Source organism: Salmo salar, chromosome ssa18 (assembly GCF_905237065.1).
Source record: "Salmo salar chromosome ssa18, Ssal_v3.1, whole genome shotgun sequence".
Lineage (NCBI taxonomy): Eukaryota > Metazoa > Chordata > Actinopteri > Salmoniformes > Salmonidae > Salmo > Salmo salar.
The window spans coordinates 28,728,563-28,752,142 of NC_059459.1; the positions used below are offsets into that span (position 1 = coordinate 28,728,563).

A 23,580-nucleotide genomic window follows, 5' to 3' on the forward strand; every position below is an offset into this window, starting at 1 on the left:
CCCTGGTTTTTAGGTACTGGTTCACTGTAGTTCACTGACAGTCTAGTTGACTGACTTATTGCACTCAATGTGCAAGCAATGTTTCAAATATACAGCAGGAAAAAAACCTGTTTGAGCCAGAGAGGTTACACTCTATGTGTTGTAATGTGTTGCAACAATTGTCCCTTGGCCTGCCTAACAACGGGGTGTTATTTTCCCCACACAAGAGGTCAGAGGGATGATGTCACGCCAGACCTAGACCACCAGACCTGCTGACCAGCAGGCCTAGTCACAGACTGGCCACTAAGCCAGGAGATAAGAAGCCTGGTCCCAGATCTGTTTGTGCTGTCTTGTGACAATGACCATATTAGTTGGCAAACCAGCATTTGAGTTGACAAGACAGCACAAACTGATATGGGACCAGGCTAGTACAATAGTGCCAGGTTGGCTAGACAGATGACCACATAGTCAAATGTAGTTGAGAAAGAGATAAATGCATTCCAGGGGGTCAAGATGAGTTGGCATGTTTTGTTTATCTTTATTGCGTGTGTGTCAGTCAGTGCCACTTTATGGTATGTCTTACAGGGGGAGTTACCTGGTTTTTTGCTTATCTAGATTTGCATCAAACAGTTCAAGAATGTTCTCTGATATATCAGTCAACATCACATCGGAACTTGTAATCATAAAGCGTCTTAGGGTAGGAGTGCTGATCTAGAATCAGTTTAGCCTTTTAGGTCAGGGGTATTCAACAGGGGGTCCTCAAAAATGTATATAATGCATTTTTATGAATATTGCTAGCACCAACAGAAGAAATAAAATTTGAATTAAAAAAAAAATGTTACACCTTTATTTTACCAGGCAAGTCAGTTGAGAACAAATTCTTATTTTCAATGACGGTCTAGGAACAGTGGGTTAACTGCCTGTTCAGGGGCAGAACGACAGATGTGTACCTTGTCAGCTCGGGGAGTCAAACTTGCAATCTTTCGGTTACTAGTCCAACGCTCTAACCACTAGGCTACCCTGCCGCCCCAACATACAGTACTTACAGTAGAAAAGATGATAATATATGTTTTTCTAGTGAGCAAATTTCTAATATTGAGCAAATTACACTCATTGGAGCCAATTACACTCACTGGAGTATTTGAGTATTCAATTAAAATGGTCAAAAAGTTACAAAAATAGCTTCTAGCAAAGAGCAATTTCTCAAGAAAGAATTTTGCTAGGACTGTCTGGGAGTGATCTGAGTGGAGAGGGGAAAACGGAAAAGTAGCTGTTAATGGCAGAGAGGTTTGGAACTCTCTTTCGTACTGGTCTATTAACTAATGTACTGCATGGTGATGACACCACGGAAGGCCAAAACTCCATCCCACCAAAACAGGCCGAAATTTCAGGTGGTAATTTCAAACAGTGCTTACACTAAAAGGGCATTATCATAATTTTCCCAATTTCACAGTATTATTCCAACAACATAGTGTAGAAACATATGCTGCATAAAACACAGGAAAAACACATCTGGGCCTTTAACCAGCTAAACAGGTGCTCTTATGCCTTGCTAACTGGTTATATGCGGCACGTGTATAACTACACGTCTAGTATGTGAACATGGCATTAGCGGAAATGTTTTGGAGTTACCTTTCTAGCCACTAGGCTATGTTAGAGTTTACACTTCCTCTTTAAATTATAGCGTGGGGAGGTCAAATAATGAAAAACTATCTACCAAATCTATTCATTTTAAAATGTTGATTACTTCTCCTTGCCATTATCATTCACATGATAAGACAAGGTGTGCACATTGGAGCTCCCTGGGTCACCGGTTTGCCTGCCCTGTCATAGGTTACAAAGATACACATATCAGAGAATGTTGACTTGAGTGGGAATATTCAATGTTTTAAATTAAACTGTCAATCTTTCATAGGAAACCTATTGAAATCCTAGAAATATAGATAATAGAATATGAATTCCCATTCAAGTTGGCATCCGGTAAAAAAAAAGAAAAAAATGTAATACAACATTTTTTCAAGTAATAATCAAATCTTTTGACAACCCTGTTTATAAGCTTTCAAATGATATCAAACCCATCCGAATTATATCAAACCCAACCAAATGATATCAAACCCAACCGAATGATATCAAACCCAACCGAATGATATCAAACCCAACCAAATGATATCAAACCCATCCGAATTATATCAAACCCAACCAAATGATATCAAACCCAACCGAATGATATCAAACCCAACCAAATGATATCAAACCCAACCAAATGATATCAAACCCAACCAAATGATATCAAACCCATCCGAATTATATCAAACCCAACCAAATGATATCAAACCCAACCGAATGATATCAAACCCAACCAAATGATATCAAACCCAACCAAATGATATCAAACCCAACAGTCTCATGGTGTGGTGGGGTATGCAAATGAGCGACTTTGAGCACCTCTATCTCCTGGACGTTTAGGCATTCAGATTCAAAAAGTCACTTTCTGACCACTGGGCAAACATGTAAGGAAGGTTTCGTTCAAATCAAAAGAGGTGCATTCAGAAAGTGATTGATTTCATATAGTCTATACCTTATCTATTGTACACTACACCTGTTAACGGATCCAGTGATTGAGCAAGTGAACATGGTTAAAAACCAACCAGAAAATATCAGGTTAAAAACCAACCAGAAAATATCAGGTTAAAAACCAACCAGAAAATATCAGGTTAAAAACCAACCAGAAAATATCAGGTTAAAAACCAACCAGAAAATATCAGGTTAAAAACCAACCAGAAAATATCAGGTTAAAAACCAACCAGAAAATATCAGGTTCAAATCAAACCAAGAGTGTAAATTGTATGTACAACAAATCATTTGGGGTGTGCTTATATTTGTGCAATTACACAAGTTTTTTACATATCCCAACACCCCCTGAGACACCTGCAGGTGGGGTTACAGCCAGGGTTAAGTGCTTTGCTCTGGGATTCAAACCAGCAACCTTTTGGTTACTGGCCCAATGCTCTAACCTCGAGGGTACCTGCAGACAATATATGATGTGTGGTGTTCTGTGTCCATCCCACTTGAACAATAGAGAGTTTATTATCCAAACATACTGTATACTGTACTTTATAGGGTATTCAAGCCTATCTTGAAGGCCTTATTCTGACAGTTCGAACTGACCAGTCAAAAGTTATGTTTACTTAACGAAATTAGAGAATGCATGCTTCTGCCTACAAAGAGTTGTAAGATTGGATGGCTCATGGCAGTTTTGAACACTTGTCATGTTCCAACAGGTAAAATAGGGCGTGTGATTATAATTGTGTGTTTGATCATTTTAAGGATCTCGTTTTGGCAAAATATTAGGTTAAAGTTCAACCAGCAGGGAAAATCCATGTATGACGGCTGTGCTCTGTGCAATACAGAACCATATAGTATGTATTTACAACTCTTCAGTAGTGATATGAGATATTTATCTACAGTGTAGGTGTACCAAGTAAACTGTATAAAGTTGATTGAGTCATGCCATGAGTCAACCAACCTGATTGGCGGAGGCATGGTTAGAGAAGCGGTCTGGTAACTGGAGGCTTGCATTGTTTCAATCCCCAAACTGACTGGGGTGAAATCTGCAGGGAATGAGACGGCAGCCAGAGGTTTACCGGCTTCAACATCCCGTATGCTACCTAGCACCGTTGTGCACTAGAGCAAGGTTCTTTGCTCCAGCAGCCCTTAACTGTGTGTTATAAGTGTCCGATTGGTTACTGTTACAGCAACAAATACAGGATTTCCATCCAAATGGACCAACAAAGCAAGTTTTCTAGCATTGCAATGATAGTCTTAAAGGCTTTAACAGGAAGCTTAAAATATGGTGTTCTTGATCCTTCCAATTCATTGAAAATAATTGGTCATTGAAAATACTTGGTCAAAGTTCAACCAGGTGGGAAACTCCATGTATGACCGGTGGTGCTCTACTCGTGCAAAAAGGAAAATATATATTATGCATCCATATACTTTTATTTCTGTTCTTTTCAAGCAATGAAATAAGATCTTTATCTGTAGTGCACTGCAGTCTAAGCTGTATATGGTTGGTTGACTCATTGGAGTATTGAGGTCATGTTTCAACAGGTAAAATATGGCCGTTATTATGGTGTGTTCGCTTGATCCTGAACATGTGTTGACATTTGAGTCATTTCATTCATAATATCCCTATTATATAAACACGAGTCTAGGCTATAGGATGACCAATATTATTACTGCAAATAGGCCGTTGAGGATTCAAGTTATTCAAGTGATTCATGAGAGTCGAATATATATATTTTTGAATATGTGAGATTCTATTCATAGTTATTATGTAATCATTATTCTATAAACATGACATGAGGCTAACGTTACAGCTTGACTAACATTATGGCAGCAATAGGCTACCTCTAACACTCTGTTGTTTCAAGGGATTCAGGAGAGTCAACAGAAAAGCTTCTATTTTGAATAATGACAATATGGAATATATACTCATAATATCCTCATACTCATGTTGTATTAGATCAGGTATTCCCAAACTGGGGTACACGCAATGCCGTTGAGGGTAGGCCAAATAAAAATGTGAATCGCATTTTTTTTTTTATACTTATTTTTTTCTTCACATTTTCAAACAGTCCATTTATCTTTTCCAACTGGGCTATACATTTGGGTGAGGTTTTTTTCTCACCTGCGAAGCCTCGTTTCACTGCCAAAATTCAAATTAAACCACCGATATAAACCAGTGATATAACAACACAATGTCAAATACAGGTAGCCTAGACAAATAATTAATATCCAATCACATTAACCGTTACTCTCTCGCTGGAATTCCACTAACGGTCTGTATGTAGCCAAACATAGCTGCTGCTCATGTTGGTATCTGTACTGATGGCGCAAAAGCCATGACAGGGAGACATAGTGGAGTGGTAACGCACGTGCAAGCAGTTGCTCCCAATGCCACTTGGGTACACTGCAGCATCCACCGAGAGGCTCTTGCTGCCAAGGGAATGCCTGACAGCTTGAAATACGTTCTGGACAATACAGTGAAAATGGTTAACTTTGTTAAAGCAAGGCCACTGAACTCTCGTGTATTTTCTGCACTATGCAATGATATGGGCAGCGACCATGTAACACTTTTACAACATACAGAAGTGCAATGGTTATCAAGGGGCAAAGTATTGACACGTTTTTTAAATTGAGAGATGAGCTTAAAGTTTTCTTTACTGACCATAATTTTCACTTGTCTGACCGCTTCTCACATGACTGGCCTACCTGGGTGATGTTTGATCTGAGTGATCTGAATCTAGGATTAAAGGGACTCTCCGCAACTACATTCAATTTGCGGGACGAAATTGAGGCTATGATTAAGAAGTTGGAGCTCTTCTCTGTCTGCATTAACAAGGACAACACACAGGTCTTTACATCATTGTATGATTTGTGTGCAAATGAACCCAAGCTTACGGACAATGTCAAATGTGATATAGCAAAGCACCTGAGTGAGTTGGCTGCGCAATTACGCAGGTACTTTCCCGAAACAGATGACACATACAACTGGATTCGTTATCCCTTTCATCCCCTGCCTCCAGTCCACTTACAGATATCTGAACAAGAGAGCCTCATCAAAATTGCAACAAGCGGTTCTGTGAAAATTGAATTTAAGCCACTGTCAGATTTCTGGATTGGGCTGTGCTCAGAGTATCCTGCCATGGCAAATCGCACTGTTAAGACACTGATGCCCTTTGCAACCATGTACCTATGTGAGAGTGGATTCTCAGCTCTCACTAGCATGAAAACAAAATACAGGCACAGACTGTGTGTGGAAAATGATTTAAGACTGAGACTCTCTCCAATATGGCACGTTTTATGGTGTGTTTGCCTAACACCCGAGCCTTGATGCCTGATCGTGAGTTGAAACATAAAAAGGTAAATGCGCCACACAGGGGTGAAAATCTGATATCAACTTTGGAGGGGACAATTACATTACATTTTCTCAAGAGCAATTCCTGAGGGGGACACCAAAAGTAGTGCTGTAACACATAGCCTACGTTTAATATGGTGAATGTATATTGGGGAACCAAAGAAATAAGGTGTTTGCCGTACTCCTAACTACCGGTACCCAAAACTACACAACTAATCACAACAGCAATACCATTGCCTTTAACAAATCTTAGTTCAGTCACCAGTTTAAGTTGAGAGTGGAGGTATCCATGGCATTTTCCAATTATGTTCCTATTTTACAAGTAAAAAAAATTGAGAACCTTTCATAATGTTGCCAAACAAAGACTCAACAAACTTACCTGAGACTCCCTGTCTCTGCCAGTCTGTCGCTGCATATCTGTCTCCAACTCTGTCTGTGTGCCATCTGTTGCCTGCTCTGCCTAATGACATCATTGTGAAACATTTCCATTAGAATTTCATTTCTTTCTTATGAACATTTTATCAACTAGTCTTTGAGATATTAGGCTACTAGGGTTCTTACTTTGCGTTTTGGTGTACTGAAAAATACTCTGATGTCCATCTTTTTTCTGCCATTTTCCTGCCATTTTTCTACCTGGTTGGCTACACACACACAGTATGTAGGTTATTTACAGTAGGAGATGGGCTTCTATCATCTTATCTTTTATCATTCTATATGGGCTTCGATCTAAAAGGTAGCTAGCAAATGTGAAACGGATTGCAGTGACAAGAGTTGACAGCTGTATGAGTTCACCATTTACACAACATATGCTGCAACCTTTTGTCATTTTAATCGTTTGTTTCATATTGGCTGGCTTCTAACAATAGCTGAATTTGCAAAGCTAGCGAGCACCAATTCAGTGGTGTTTGCTATAATCTTTGCTACCCGGGTTAAATAAAGGTGAAATAAAATATATAAATAAAAGTTCCCTTGCGACAATTTAGCTTTTGCAACGAGACCATTAAATATATTTAAAACAGTGGTAGAAGAGAGTGTAGTTCTGTTCAGTTTATCGCTAACCTTATCACAGGGACTTTGAAGCACTAACTTACATGCATGCTGATCTTGGAATAAATTGACGATAGCAAAGATTCCATCTTTGACGACGCCACATAAATGGAATAGGTACTAGCTAGTTTAATAGTTAATATTGGATTAACCTCACGTCAGTTACGTGCATTGCGTGCCTTTCAGACAGTAGATACGACCTCTCTGTTACGGAGCAAGCTAAGGAACTGGCAGTGGATCAAACCATTGTGAGGCAAAGGGTGGGGGGGTCGCAATCTTTTGAAACTTAAACACGAGCTATTAAGTGTCTATAATCAGCACAATTGCTTTCATTGCGTATTATTAATATTATTTAAATTATATAGTTATGTTTCAGTGATATATTGGGGGGGACAAATCATATTTTTCCCAGGATGGGGGGGTCGTGTCCCCCCCGTCCCCCCGGGATTTCCGCCCCTGGCGCCACACTGCTGTTCATGCTACAAGGGGATTTTATTGATACAACGTTTTGACCTTAGGTCATGGATGCCTGATGGAGACCTAAGGGTTGAAACATTGTATCAATAAAATGGCCTGGGAGCATGAACAGCAGTGTGGCGCATTTTCATTTAGATTTTTCATGAGTTCACCTATAACTCCAGCACCTTGAAAATGTACCTGGATGTGCGCATGTTCTTCAGCTTTTGAAACATGAGTCCTCTCATTCATAATGTCCTTGTTATATAAATATGAGTCTGGTCTACAGGATGAGTCATATTTTCATTATGCAAAAGCATACCTTTATTTATTCAGCTTATTCAGGAGAGTCAAAGGAAAGGTTTACATTTTTTATAATTAGTATGGCGAATATGTACAGTGGGATCCGAAATGATTGGCTCCCTTGATAAATATGAGCAAAAAACACTGTATAAAATAAATAATACAAATACTGAACTGTATTGTATGCTAAACATTTTTAGAAATTAGATTATTTTAATGCCATTGCTCAGAGAAAGAGATTTTGTTGAGCAAGTAATATTAATAAAAATGAAAAAGATAGGGTTCAAAATTATTGGCACTCTGTTTTCAATACCTCACTTTGCGAGGATAAAGGCACTGAGCCTTGTTCTGAAAGGTTTTATGAGATTGGAGAACACATTGGGAGGGATCTTTAAACCATTCCTCCACACAGAATGATATCCTTCATCTGCGCTTATGGACTGCAGTTTCAATTTGCTTCATGAGACTGAGATGGCCATTGCAAAATGTTGATTTTCTGGTCAATTAACCATTTCTTTGTAGATAGCGAAATAGCCACATAACATCAAAGATCCAGCACCTGACTTTTCAGTAGGTATGGGGTTCTTTTCTTCCATAACAACTGCCCCAGGACCAGTGGAAGCAAAATAGCCCCATAACATCAAAGATCCAGCACCTGACTTTTCAGTAGGTATGGGGTTCTTTTCTTCCATAACAACTGCCCCAGGACCAGTGGAAGCAAAATAGCCCCATAACATCAAAGATCCAGCACCTGATTTTTCAGTAGGTATGGGGTTCTTTTCTTCCATACCTACTGCAAATTCTGGTGGTGGATCTTTGATGTTATGGGGCTATTTTGCTTCCACTGGTCCTGGGCCCTTGTTAAGGTCAACGGCATCATGACCTTTACCAAGTACCAGGACATTTTAGCCAAAAACCTGGTTCCCTCTGTGAGGAGGCTGAAACATGGATCTTCCAGCAAGACAGTAACCCCAAGCAACATTAAAATTTGCAAAGAAATTGTTAATTGACCACAAAATCAACCTTATGCAATGGCCATCTCAGTCTCTGGACTTGAAGCCCATTTAAAACCTGTAGTTTGAATTGAAGAGGGCAGTCCATAAGTGCAGAAAAAGGATATCAAGGATCTGGAAAGATTCTGTATGGAGAAATGGCCTAAGGGACAGATCAAAATGTACTACGGGGAGGGGCTGGTCCAAGTCAAGGTGTCATCAACAACAAAAAATGCACCCCCCTCGCCAACATTCAAATTATTTTCACGACCCTGCAAAATAAATTGAACACCCTCCCCCCTCACAGAATTAACTCAAAATAATGTTTACGGCCAAAAATAACAACTGTCACGACCCTGCGTTCATAAACGTGGATATCAACTTCGCCACTTCATCATGATTTTGTGGCACAGTTGATGCTACGCAGGGCTACGGGCCAGAAGGTTGTAGGTTCGCTGACCACCACAGAGGAGCTCTCCCTACCTCTTTCATTACACTACGATCAGAGCCGGCTGCAGACAATGATCAGCTAGGAAAACATTTCAACATTTTGATGCCATTTTTATAATTATATAAAATATACAGTATGCAACTCATTTTCAACCAACAGGTGTCTGTGCCAATGCACCACACAACCAATAAACAAACCATACCGACTTCGGGCACTTCAATATCATGGTTTGCGTTTTCAACACCACAATAAATAGACTATGTCAATCTCGACAAACAGAAAATACATCACTCCCTATCTTGTAGGCTTACCCAGTATCGAAGGCTTGGCTTGACAATCTCCGAATGTCATTCAAATTTTTTATGTTTTGTAACAGATGACTCTTACCATTCATCATTTGGCCGCTGCACAGTTTGAATTGATTGATTGATTTTATTTGTCAGTTCAAAAAATACATATACACAAATATTTTTAGAAGTGTACCGGGATTGCACAATAAAGTCGGGAACTTATTTCCATTGTGGTCCCTGTTTTTTTTTTTTACATAAATACCATTACATAGATACAGACACAACAAGGGATGTCGGCCAAATGAGCCACATTTACGTGTCCTTAAAAACAGTTATAACAAATTACAAAAAACACTATTCCTTGTGTTTCGATGTGTAGCATATGCATTACTTTATAGTCTGTTTCAATGTGTTTTTGTATACTTTCCTAAAATAATAATTGTCCACCTCACGGTTCAGCTGTCAGAGATTTAAGCACTACATGTATCAGAGCATTGCATGCATAGGCCTATAGGCTATGATATTCATATTTTTTGAAATATATACTGTGTATATAGTCTATATAAAGGAAGAGAAGCATAGGCCTAACCCCAGAGAGATAGAGAGAGATAGAGACATGCGGTGGCATGCTACGGCACTGACATGCATTTCTTTATGTCAGATGGCTACTACGTCTTCTATACAGATATAGACGTACAGGAGGCTAATTTGTAAATTTTCTCTCAGAATATTTTGTATAAAGATAAGCATTATATTGTTAGATTATAGGAGTAACTCTGGTAGGCCTAAAACAGACTTCCTCATATCAAGTTCAACTGTCGGAGTCAGTTGAGCAGAAGAGCATATGGAAACCAGGGACAAAACGCACTACCCTCCCCTGTGCCCCCCAAAAAACACACTACCCTCCCATGTGCCCCCCAAAAAACACACTACCCTCCCCTGTGCCCCCCAAAAAACACACAACCCTCCCCTGTGCCCCCCAAAAAACACACTACCCTCCCCTGTGCCCCCCCAAAACACACTACCCTCCCCTGTGCAACCCAAAAAACACACAACCCTCCCCTGTGCCCCCCCAAAAAACACACTACCCTCCCCTGTGCCCCCCAAAAAACACACAACCCTCCCCTGTGCCCCCCCCCAAAAAACACACCACCCTCCCCTGTGCCCCCCAAAAAACACACCACCCTCCCCTGTGCCCCCCAAAAACACACAACCCTCCCCTGTGCCCCCCCAAAAAACACACTACCCTCCCCTGTGCCCCCCCAAAACACACTACCCTCCCCTGTGCCCCCCAAAAACACACAACCCTCCCCTGTGTCCCCCCAAAAACACACTACCCTACCCTGTGCCCCCCAAAATGCACTACCCTCCCCTGTGCCCCCCCCAAAAACACACTACCCTCCCCTGTGCCCCCCCAAAAACACACTACCCTCCCCTGTGCCCCCCAAAAAACACACCACCCTCCCCTGTGCCCCCCCCCCAAAAACACACTACCCTCCCCTGTGCCCCCCAAAAAACACACTACCCTCCCCTGTGCCCCCCCCCCAAAACACACCACCCTCCCCTGTGCCCCCCAAAAAACACACCACCCTCCCCTGTGCCCCCCAAAAAACACACTACCCTCCCCTGTGCCCCCCAAAAACACACCACCCTCCCCTGTGCCCCCCAAAAAACACACAACCCTCCCCTGTGCCCCCCAAAAAACACACTACCCTCCCCTGTGCCCCCCCAAAACACACAACCCTCCCCTGTTATCCCCAAAAAACACACAACCCTCCCCTGTGCCCCCCAAAAACACACTACCCTCCCCTGTGCCCCCCCCCAAAAACACACAACCCTCCCCTGTGCCCCCAAAAACACACAACCCTCCCCTGTGCCCCCCAAAAACACACCACCCTCCCCTGTGCCCCCCAAAAACACACCACCCTCCCCTGTGCCCCCCAAAAACACACAACCCTCCCCTGTGCCCCCCAAAAACACACTACCCTCCCCTGTGCCCCCCAAAACACACTACCCTCCCACTGTGCCCCCCAAAAAACACACAACCCTCCCCTGTGTCCCCCCAAAAACACACTACCCTACCCTGTGCCCCCCAAAAATGCACTACCCTCCCCTGTGCCCCCCCCAAAAAACACACTACCCTCCCCTGTGCCCCCCCCCCAAAAACACACTACCCTCCCCTGTGCCCCCCCCAAAAAACACACCACCCTCCCCTGTGCCCCCCCCCAAAAAACACACTACCCTCCCCTGTGCCCCCCAAAAAACACACTACCCTCCCCTGTGCCCCCCCAAAAACACACAACCCTCCTCAAAGCAAAAAAAAAAAATGGGTCCCCTATTTTGGACCACCCCTCCCCCAATAATTTGTATCTGTCCCTAAGATCCCTCCCAATGTGTTCTCCAATCTCATAAAACATTTTAGAAAAAGGTTCAGTGCTGTTATCATAGCAAGGTTAGGTATTAAAGGGTACTGACAACGGGTGCCAGTAATGTTGACCCCTATCTGCCAATGATTTCAGACCCCACTGTATATGAGTTTATATTAATCGTTTTTATACTCACAGAATATAACACAGAATGAGTAACATTATAACAGAAAATACCCATCACCCTTTGGCCTCGCTCTTTTGATTCAAGTGATTCAGGAGTGTCAAAAGGACAAGCTCTACCTTGAATAATGAACATTTGGAATATGTATATGAGATTATATTCATAGTTATTACTTTCTGCAATATTATATTAAGTAGGCCTAGCCTATATTTCTAGTGATGTGATGAATCATAATGTTGGAATGTATTATTCAACTCCCATCACCCCACATCCTCTCCATGAACAACAAAATGCAATTTTCCTTATTGTAATGACCAATTTATGGAAAGGTTACTGCTGGGCACTGACTTTGGAAAGGTGGTGTCTGTCTATCGAAATAGACAACGCCTATCAAACAAACAGCTATCCGACCATGTTGACACAAGTTGCGTAATTTGTGATCACATAAATTAACATGAGTGCGACTGTAAAGAAACAAACAAAAAAGGGGGGGTGGGGGGTGTTATCTGGATGACTTTCAACATTTCACTGCCAGGGGTTGTAAAATAAACATCAGATACGAAGGCAACCAATGAAACGATTAGGGTAGAAGTGGCATCAAATGCCCCTCGACCAATTGCAGTCTATAAAACGAGGTCTGAAGATGAAACTCAGCAGCAGGTTAGGTAAGCGGAGTCATCACTACGAGTAGAGCAGACGACGCGTTCAATTGTCAAATTTCGCCCGAAGAAGCCATCTCCACGTTGTGCCCCTTTTGGTACATTTTAACGATTCTCTTCATTCCACGCAGTAAGTTATGTATTTGATGCCAGTTGATAGCAAATGATGTGTTCGTTTTAGAGTAGCCTATGCTATCCTAGCATTGCAAACAGTGATGCTTGCCCACCAGGAAATCGAGCACCCACTTTCATCTTGCTGCTAGCACGCACTTTCACAGTGAAGTGCGTGCTCGATTTCCTGGTTGGATGGACCATGATGCCGGTGTTTGTCATGTAAACTGAATAAGCTATCTGTCCTCTTTTAAGTCCAGATCTCATCTCAACACTGGGCACGTTACAGAATTCTACAGCAAAAATGACAGAGACGACAAACCCCAACAAGCAACAAAACGGAGATGCCGTGATGCCAGAAACGTCGACGAGGGATGATGTTTTTGATGATAGTTATAGAGCAAAAGAGGGCCCTAAACCACCGATGAGACTGGTGTGGAGAAACATCATATTAATGTTTTTATTACATATTGGAGCGCTTTATGGACTGATGATCGTGCCCTCCGCGTCGGCCCTGACTCTGGCTTGGAGTAAGTATCACCATTTACTTAATGTGCCATTTTATTCAAATGTTGTTGCACTTATATCGGTTTCTACGCCCTTTTCCTCGTTAAAGTTGTGGGTCTACGCAGCATGGTTTATCTGGTCGACCAACGAGAAGAGAATGTGCTGAGCCGGGTGATGCATTTGTGGAGTAGGCGTTTGGTGGTGTTACACCGACATGTTGCTACTTGCCCGCCCTCCTATAAGAATAGTGTTGAATGTTGGTAAATCTATTTCGGGGCACACCTACTCAATATTTTCCCCATGGAAATAACAAACATACAGTCATAAGGGCCTATTGGGTGACTTCTCTCGTATAGTATAATATGTAGCCTAACAGTTTACGGACCATCTATCTTCAATTGAACGAACAGCTCATAGGCTAGGCCTACTGTTGTGCAGATGGAGAGACTTTTGGAATGTGTGGCCCGAGGCACGTCTGTTCACAATATATTTCTGAATTAGAAAATAGCTGCACCCATCTTTGTTTGCTTGTTTAGACATAGGAAAAAACCTGCAGGGGTTTTAGTTCTGTTTTTGTGAGAATAGATAGACAGAACTCATGACTTGGATTATACTGTAACGAATACTAAACAACCAAAACTGTGTTTCCACTGTTGTCTCTCTCGCTCTAGCTCTCATATGCTGAACTGCATATTATTCCATTGGGCAAGACAAAGAACAATCGGCATTCCAATAGACATTCCATTGTGAGGCTACATGGCACCACAACAGAATGTCTCTTCTTTGCTGCCTGGACCAGTTAGTGGTCCCAGGTCTCACATCCTAAGCAGCCTTGTGTGGCTGCACATAGAAACACATTCAACAGTTTTACAACAACAACAACCCTGAGAGTAGACATGCATGCATACGTACTGCCATTGCCAGTTCCCAACAGAAATAACTCTATAATGACAGAAACTAGGCAGGGATGGGGAACAGGCATGGGACACGATATCCCTTGTAACTACTAGGAGTCAAATGTCTCTGTGTTTCACATGATTCTGTGTGTGTGTGAGCCAGACATGGGTGTCTGTATATCTAGCCTAATCTCTTTTTCTTTCCCCTAGCTGCTTTGTGCTTCTTGCTCAGTGCCCTGGGTATAACTGCGGGGGCCCACCGCCTCTGGAGTCACAAGTCCTACAAAGCCTCCACCCCTCTCCGTGTCTTTCTGGCCCTCGCTAACTCCATGGCCTTTCAGGTAAACAAAGGAAAACTTTATTGAACCCCAGAGAGGATGCAGTATAGGACCCCTACAGGGACAAAAACAGACACAGGCATACACACATCATAAACTTGAAGGCTAAACTTGTGCGAACAACCAACATGGCTCTTCCAAAACGCCAAGGCTCTTTCTCGAGTGTAGCTTCAATTAAAAGGCCTTTATTGTGTTGGCATATCTGTGAGGGAAAGTTAGAAACAGCAGGACAGAGCTAGCAGAGGCTACCGCCAAGTGCCAACGATTTAGCGGCTTTAGCCAGCCTTCATCAACACACGAATACCTATCCAAATTTCGTACAAAATCCCTGTGAAATAGACCCAATTTATTCTAGAAATCTCCAAAATTAGATCTATGAAGGCACCATCACGTGGCCCAATGACAACCTTACAAACTGATGACTTGACTTAATTAAAGAAGTGACCAATGCAATCAGGTTAAGGGTTTGGTTAAAAAAGGTCTATGGCAGTCCCCACCAATAACAACTTAATTAATGAGTGACCCACTGTGCAATATGCTGGTATATAAAGTATGATTGAGTGTTAGCAAATTTCCACTGGAATTAACGATTGCATTTAATCTGAGTGCTGTTGCCTGTATAATCTGCGTTGTGCTGACTGACTGATGCTGCCTGTTTAATCTGATGGTCACCTCTTAATACACATTGTGTATTGAACTGTAATTCTCTACTATATGTTTTCTAGGTTTATAAATGCATAGTATACTGTGTTTAAACCCTCTCTCTGGTGTTGTGCCCATACATATTAATATTAATGTGTTCTGACATCTCAATGTCTTGTAGAATTACAGCATAGAGAGAAACCATGTATTTATCTCTATGGTACAAAGAACAGAAATGGGACAGCACTCCAGTAAATATACTTAAATGTACATTTGTATTGCCGAACATTTCGGGTATGAGCCCTTCAGCTTGCATGACAATCAATGTTAATGGTTCTCTATAGTAGAAAGGCCAAACTGTATATATCAAGCATCTCAGAGTAAGAGTGGTGATCAGGTTCTCCCTCCTACTCTGAGACGCTTGATACACACGGCCCCAGATTCTTGTGGTGTTTTTAGGTTGGATATAAGTGGCTCCTAAACAACCACATCACCATTATTTCTTCCAGAACGACATCTACGAGTGGGCGAGGGACCACCGGGTTCACCACAAGTACTCTGAGACGGATGCCGACCCCCACAATGCAGTGCGGGGCTTTTTCTTCGCTCACATTGGCTGGCTGCTCGTACGCAAGCACCCCGACGTCATCGAGAAGGGCAAGAAGCTGGAGCTGACGGACCTGAAGGCAGATAAAGTCGTCATGTTCCAGAAAAAGTAAGATGCCAGTTTTCCAGTCTATGCCCTGTACCATCCTAGTTCCATGCCTTTCATCTTATATGCCACTTAGCAGACGCGTTTGTCAAAAGTTGATCATGGTAGTGGAAACATTTTTGGATGGGTGGCCCCAGCGGGAATCAAACTTGCGATCTTGGTATTGCAAGCCCCATGCTTTACCAACTGAACCACACAGTATGTTGTCTATCATCTCCTGTAATGAGTTTATTTATGACGCAATGCACATTTCTGTGAAAAAAGATAAAGCGTTATCTTAATACTTAAAGATATTGCTTTAGAGAGATTGCTGCTCCTCAAACGTGATCTTTTGATAAAGCTTGACCTAACAAAGACTATCTCCGTCAGCGTTATTTTATCACCTGTTAACTTTATCAAAAGATAACATTTGGGAGCAGCAAAACAGTGAGCCACATTCCCCTTTTCCATGTATTGGAGCTTGTTCTTGGATGTGCGTAAAACCCTCTACTTTCATAAGAACAGTTATACCCTCAGGCCACCAATTATGAACAGTGTTTATTTGTTTTTGAGGAACTGGATTCTTGTTGTACTTTAAAAAATCTACATACAGTAGCTTGCTGTCACTTTTCAGTTGAAAGTATTTTTTTTAAAGGCCCAATGCAGCTGTTTTTATCTCTCTTTCTGGGTAACAATTAAGTACCTTGCTGTAATAGTTTTCCATTAAAACAGACAAATAGCTTTAACTTCTCTGGGCTGGGTGGGATGTGATCGTCCCACACTATTCAACAGCCAGTGAAATAGCATGGCGCGAAATACAAAACAGCAAAAATCTAATTTCATTTTCTCAAACAATCAACTATTTTACACCGTTTTAAAGATAAGACTCTAGTTAATCTAACCACATTGTCCGATTTCAAAAAGGCTTTACGGCGAAAGCATAACATTAGATTATGTTAGGACATAAACTTCACAAGAAAATCCACACAGCCATTTTCCAAGTGAGGACATTCATCACAAAAAACCAAAATACAGCTAAAATATTCACTAACCTTTGATCTTCATCAGATGGCACTCATAGGACTTCATGTTATACAATACATATATGTTTTGCTCGATAAAGTTCATATTTATATCCAAAGACAGCATTTTACATTGGCGTGTGATGTTCAGAAAATGTATTCCCACCAAAACTTCCAGTGAATGTGCACATCAATTTACAAAAATACTCATAAACGTTGATCAAATTGACCAGTTATTGAAAGAATTATAGATGCACTACTTCTTGACGCAACCGCTTTGTCAGATTTCAAAATAACTTTACGGAGAAAGCACATTGTTCAATATTCTGAGTACATAGCTCAGCCATCGAAGCAAGCTATACAGCTACCCGCGAAGTTCTGGCATCAACAAAACTCTGAATTAGTATTATAAATATTCTCTTAGCTTTGCTGATCTTCGTCAGAATTCATTCTGAGGACTCCTACTTCCACAAGAAATGTTGTTTTTGTTCGAAATACTCCATATTTATGTCCAAATACCTCCGTTTTGTTCGTGCGTTCAGATCACTATCCAAAGGTATAATGCGCTAGCCCAGTACCAGAGACAAAGTCAAATAGTTCCATTACTGTTCGTAGAAACATGTCAAACGTTGTTTACAATCAATCCTTAGGGTATTTTTAACATAAAACTTCGATAATATTCCAACCGGACAATAGCGCGCCCCTCCTTTTTCTTCTGGAATGAATACGCTATCGGGCTCGCGCATCACCAAGTCCTTTGTCTATAGGCAGTCCACTCATTGACTGAGCTCCTATTCTCTGCCCGGTTACAGGAGAATATGGAAACTTTCTGAAGGCTGTTGACAGCCAATGGAAGCCTTAGGAAGTGCAACGTGACCCCACAGACACTGTAGTTTTGATAGGGATTCAAAAGAACTACAATTCTCAGATTTCCACACTTCCTGGTTGGATATTTCTCAGGTTTTTGCCTGCCATATGAGTTCTGTTATACTCAGACACCATTCAAACAGTTTTAGAAACTTCAGTGTTTTATATCCAGATCTACTAATAATATGCAAATATTTGACTCTGGGCCCGAGTATTAGGCTGTTTACTCTGGGCACGCTTTTCATCCAAAATCGAAAATACTGCCCCCTATACCTTGACAGGTTAACAAACTATTTCTCAGCAAGATTTTTGCTAGGAGTGGTCTAAGTGGGAGGTAACTTAAAACTAGCTGTTATTGGCAGAGCTGTTTGGAACTGTCTATTAACCAATTTACCGGTCTATTATTGGTCTATTAACCAAGCTGAAATTCCCTCCCATGTAAACAGGCTGATAAGAAGGTCCTGTATAGATTATATTTTCAAACAGCAACTATCAGGAAATAACAATGATCAAAATTGTTCACACCTTTAGTGTTAGTTTCATCAGCTGTTGTACAATGTGATACACCACACAGTAAAAATAGAATTTTTGACTGAACTGGGCCTTTTTAAAGGTGTTGGCCCTGCCAAGGCCTTTGGCAGTAACCTTGCTTTGAATCATGCAGTGTTATAGCTAGAAGCCTATTTGCATTCTGGAAAAGTTGTACCAAACCTCCATTGGCAGTGGCACGGCACACAATGTACCACAGAGGGGCAATTTAGCACTCATTGAACACTTGAAAGACCTCTGTATAAAATCCACCATAGAAATCGGTGGTTACAGAATGAATGTCGCATCAAGATTCGGACTGCATGTGACTAGTGATCAGATGATGCCATTGAGTTTTGCATTTCCCCCTCTACCATATATTGTCACTACAAGATAATCAAGCAACCCAAAACCGGTGTGTTCCACATTATTGTACGTGTGTATGTTCTGTGAGACCAGTTACTCATCAATGTTTAGATGTTTTTGAAATCATTGTCTATGCATGACAATATCTAAGGTAAACCAAACTCTTGAGTGCTCCACACAAATGTCTCATTGTTAGGACCAGGTGCTTTCTTGACCATGTGACCAGACATGAGAAACCTATGCCGTAGTTAGCTATACTTCTGTGTATGTTGCATGAGAGTAGCCCCAGTAACTTGACTGTGCTCTCTGCACTGCTGCTCTCTGAACCAGTTCCACATTCTAGTCACGACCACAGGAAGTGGTAGTCTGGGTCGTGATGGTGCTGGTGGCTGATCTTTTGATAAGAGCTGTCATCTCTGCCAGGACCTTGATCAGGCCATACCCACACAAAGTACAGTGACTGGCTGGCCATTGGTCAACTTGCAGCGGGTACTCTTGGATGCAGTCCCAAACTAGTATCACCACAGCTCTTGTAGAAAAGGGTGATTTAACATATGGTGGTAGACACAATCAACTGATCAGAAGATTTTGTCCAAACATGTTTTTTATGTGGTCTGAGAAGTAGGTGTGACGTACCGCGGTTTAGTACCTCTGTTTATGAATCTAGGTGCTTGGTGGTGGTGACTTTTCAGCGTTAGTAACTATGTTTAGATTCAAACAATGTCTCTCTTCTCAGTGTATCTCTAACGTCTCATCTCTGCCCTCTAGGTACTACAAGCTGTCTGTGGTCCTGCTGTGTTTCCTGGTGCCCACGTGGGTGCCCTGGTTCCTGTGGGATGAGTCCCTGTGGGTGGGCTACTTCGTCCCGTGCCTCATGAGGTACGCTCTGGTGCTGAACGCTACCTGGCTGGTCAACTCTGCCGCTCACATGTGGGGCAACCGACCCTACGACCGCAACATCAACCCCAGTGAGAATCGTTTCGTGGCCTTCAGCGCCATCGGTAAGGCCGGATCAGCTTTCTCTTTAAAGGGAGTGAGGGGAGATCCACTCCAGAGTTGCATTTCAATTCCAATTCTCTTCAATGAGGGCAATTTGGCATTGGAATTTGGTTTACTTTGTGAATTTAAATACAATTGACCTCAACCCTGCCACTCTCTCCTTCCTTATTTTTGAGTAGTGTTATTGATAGGATAGGCTTGATGGACAAGTGTGGTGGGAATGGGATTCAATCCCAATATAACAGATAATTTTGCTTATTTTTAACCTAAAGTCTTAATACAAGTAACTTCTTATTTCAAGATATTTTACCCTATAATTAAGGTAAAATATCTTGAAATAAGATTAGTCACTTGCATTAATCCTTTTTTAGGTTACAATAAGTAACATGATCTGTTAATTTAGCTTGGTAAGAAACCCCCCCACACACTTTTATGTGAATTATCACTCAATATAAACATTTAGGCTTGCTTAGATTGAACTTTTTGCACAGGGGGCAGTGGCTTGTATTTCGCAACCAATCCCGGGCACTATAAAGTATTCTTATAGCATAAGAAAAGTTGGGACCATAGATGGTATAATAAATTAATGCAGGTTTCCCAATTGGCAAATCTGAAATGGCACCCAATTCCCTATATAGTGCAATACTTTTGGCCAGAGCCTTGCCCTCGAAAAGGAGTATAGACACAGCCAATGACCATTTAAATAATTTTGGTGACCCCACTGCAGTTCACACCCGACTCTGAATACCACTGTGCTACTGTAACCTCTTTTCTGTAGGAGCTGCCTGTTTGTCAGCTGTGAAAATCATGCTTTAGTTGAATAGCTTAAAACAAGTGGGAATTGTAATTGACTATCAACCAAGATTAAACTAATATAGCTCAGATACTTACAACTCTGGATTTAGAGGGCTGCTGTAGTTGGTGCATGTTTGAGTCATCTAATGCTGGTTCTTCAAGTTGGAGACTATAATTAACTTAGTTGAATCATGTGTTTGAGTACTAGGCTAGAACGAAAGCTTCCACACAGCCTCCCACCAAGACTGAAGTTACCCAGCCCTGTTGTGGAACTTCTGTCTCCATGTGCTTTAGTTTACATATCACCTGTACTCTTATCAAATTATGTTTTCAAGCCTATTGGGAGGAAAAGTAACTCTCATAGATGCACAACTATAGCACATCGGCCTGTTGGTCTTAACATTTTTATGAAAAAAAATGTCCTGTCTTGTGTCCTTCCTTCCAGGTGAGGGCTTCCACAACTACCACCACACCTTTCCCTTCGACTACGCCACCAGTGAGTTCGGCGTGAAGTTGAACATCACCACCGCCTTCATAGACCTCATGTGCTTCCTGGGCCTGGCCAAGGACTGCAAGAGGGTGTCCCGCGACCTCATCTCGACCCGCGCCCAGAGAACCGGTGACGGCAGCCACAAGACTGGCTGAGTAATGTTGTCTCAACCGCCTCAAACTGTTACGGACTTGATAAGACCGATACCAGATATGTTAAAACAGGCCAAACCAACGAAAGATGGAAAGAATGTAGCTGTAGTAAATTGCAGCGATGATGATGGAGTTAGTAGTGCTGCACATAGTAGTGATCAGACCATGGTTCATTGATGTTTCATTTCTATATTAGTTAAAAACCTATTCCTGAGTTCCTCAGACTAATATTGGCTTGCAAACGGTCCTAGACCTTTCAGTAAATTGTGTATTTTTTTTATGTTGTGTTTTTTAAATGAATGCTGTGTGAGGTGACTATTAGCCAAAGCGAGCTTATAGTGGCAAGAATGGGCATATTGGCACAGACACTTGAAGAGTCTTGATTAGAGAGTCTTGTTATCTGTGGAATAGCCTGAAGTGTGTGGCGGAGCTAGATGGTGTAATGTGTGAAACATTACACCAACCAAACTACCTGCCTGTGCCATCTGTGCACCAACAATGAAGATGGAAGAACATTAACCTCTAATTTATTCATGTGCTATTATTAATTAACCCTCTGTGGCACTTTTGAAATTGTTAAGTGAAAAAAAAAAAAATGGAGTTTGAGGTTTCTTGACGTTAAGGCGACGCAGGCAAGTTTTGTTTTGATCATGTCGTTTGGTTCAATTCGGACAAAAAATGATCTCTTCGATATGTCAGGATCGATCTCGCAATCAGTCGCGCTTTGCTGATGTTCATTTCATAAGAGTGGAGTAGTCTTAAGTCCTGAGAAGTCTAGCTTTTGTCAAGTTCAAAATTCTAGTTTATTGACGTTTTATTTTATCACGGCACCCAACTTCAGTCTTATTTTACTGTAAGCTGCTGTTGAAACAGCCCTACCTACTTCATAGTCAACGTACTGTTTTAGCTGTCATTATATACCAGACCCTATTCTATATAGGCTGGCATAGAAGTTCACTTCTGCTGCGGCATTACACATGAAAGCACCAGTGGTCTCCTCCTGTCCAAGTTGCTCTTAACAGGAGTCTTTCCTCCTTGCAGAAGAGGATGAAGGAAGTTCTCCAAGTTTCAAATGGCACCCTATTCCCTATATAGTGCACTACTATTGACCAGGGCCCAATGTGGGCTCTGGTCATAGGTAGTGCACTATATAGGGAATAGGGTGCCGTTTGGGACATACATAAGGTCTCGGGGTCATTTGTGTATAATACGATTTATACCTCTGGTGTGGGTGAAGGTGCCTGTGACTTCAGTTGGTGTTTTTTCCCCATCCTGCTTCACAGAGACACCTCTGCACTGAAATGTAGTGAAATGACATACTGATCAGTCTTTATTATACAAAGAAATACTTGTTTGTATTTATTTTTTACTCTTACTGCAGTTGAAATACGAATACGGGACTTCGGTCTCCCTTCTCCAATAGGACAATGTGAAAGAAAGAGGCTTTGAGAGCATTTGCGTACATGTCGTGTCTCGATATCTTGAAGAAAAACATTTTGTCAGGACTCGCCCAAGATGCCTTATGGAAGTAATGTTATGTACTTTGCTTGTAGACATGGCCATGTCTAGAAAAAGATGGATGCAACATAGGGGAGGGAAAGAAAGCGCCAACAATTGATGTCCAACCAAATGAACACTCTAGGAGTGATCGTGAAAAACTATAGGAATTCCACTTTCTAGGAATGAGAGATTTGCTTTGGTACCGGGGTTGTTATTTAATGACTGTCTTAAAATATATATATATATACTTGAAAGAATATCCCAAGATGCAAGAGTATGTATGAGAGAATATCCCAAGATATACAGTATGAGAGCTAGAGTAACGGATAGCACTTATTTAAATTGGAAGTAAAAGGAAAGACCATATGATTTACATCTAGGGATATTCTTTAAAGTATCAGATTCTGATGAGGAATTAGGAATCAATTTTAGCATAATATTTCAACGAATGTTTTGGCTCTGAAGAAACAAGATTCCAGATTAGTTATGAACTCATCAAATTGTAATAATATTTGTCGCACTTTGGTCTACTTTTTTCAGTGCAATTATTTTGTACAGTGTTAACTTCTTGAAGTCTGAATGCCTTAAAAAAACTGCCGCATTTTTTTCAAGGAATGTTTTACCCACTGTATGTACCGTAAATAAACCAAATTTTCTACATGTTGGAAAGTATGTTCTGCTGTCAGTTTTGTTGTAATTCTGTAATCTCTCCGTTCCTAATTGAATAAAAGACATGTCGTTGTCTTAGCATTTACTGGTCCCGTCCCAGCTGCATTGTCTATGTAATTGTTTTGCAAAGTGCCCACCGTAGATCATTAAAAAAATATATTAATTGGGAAATGTTATGAAACGAAAACAAGCGTTTCTTATTTGTACAATTCAGATTAGTCCCTCCCACTTCGGCACATTTGGTTCCTGGTGAATACACCCCTGGTGAAGGTGTGCTGTGTATGCAGCATAATACTGCGTTATTCTCACCACTGCCTAAAGTGATTATAAATTAAAACTCCAGCTATTGTAGAAGACCAT

The 23,580-nt window shown here is 41.4% G+C and overlaps 1 protein-coding gene across 4 annotated transcripts; it reads left to right on the top strand.

Moving 5' to 3' along the window:
- The first annotated feature begins 12,467 nt into the window (after window positions 1-12,467).
- On the top strand, window positions 12,468-23,305 carry scdb (stearoyl-CoA desaturase b). 4 transcript variants are annotated; one of them, XM_014155112.2, is made up of 6 exons: window positions 12,468-12,777; window positions 13,014-13,288; window positions 14,372-14,502; window positions 15,651-15,856; window positions 19,384-19,616; window positions 20,855-23,305. In XM_014155112.2, exons 2-6 carry the CDS (start codon window positions 13,063-13,065, stop codon window positions 21,052-21,054), a joined length of 996 nt encoding a protein of 331 aa, XP_014010587.1. In that variant the 5' UTR covers window positions 12,468-12,777; window positions 13,014-13,062; the 3' UTR covers window positions 21,055-23,305. The 4 variants fall into 4 exon arrangements, with proteins under 4 accessions (XP_014010587.1, XP_014010589.1, XP_014010588.1 ...); XM_014155114.2 differs by having other exon boundaries at window positions 12,502-12,745; XM_014155113.2 differs by having other exon boundaries at window positions 12,521-12,777; window positions 13,019-13,288.
- Window positions 23,306-23,580: the final 275 nt, after the last annotated feature.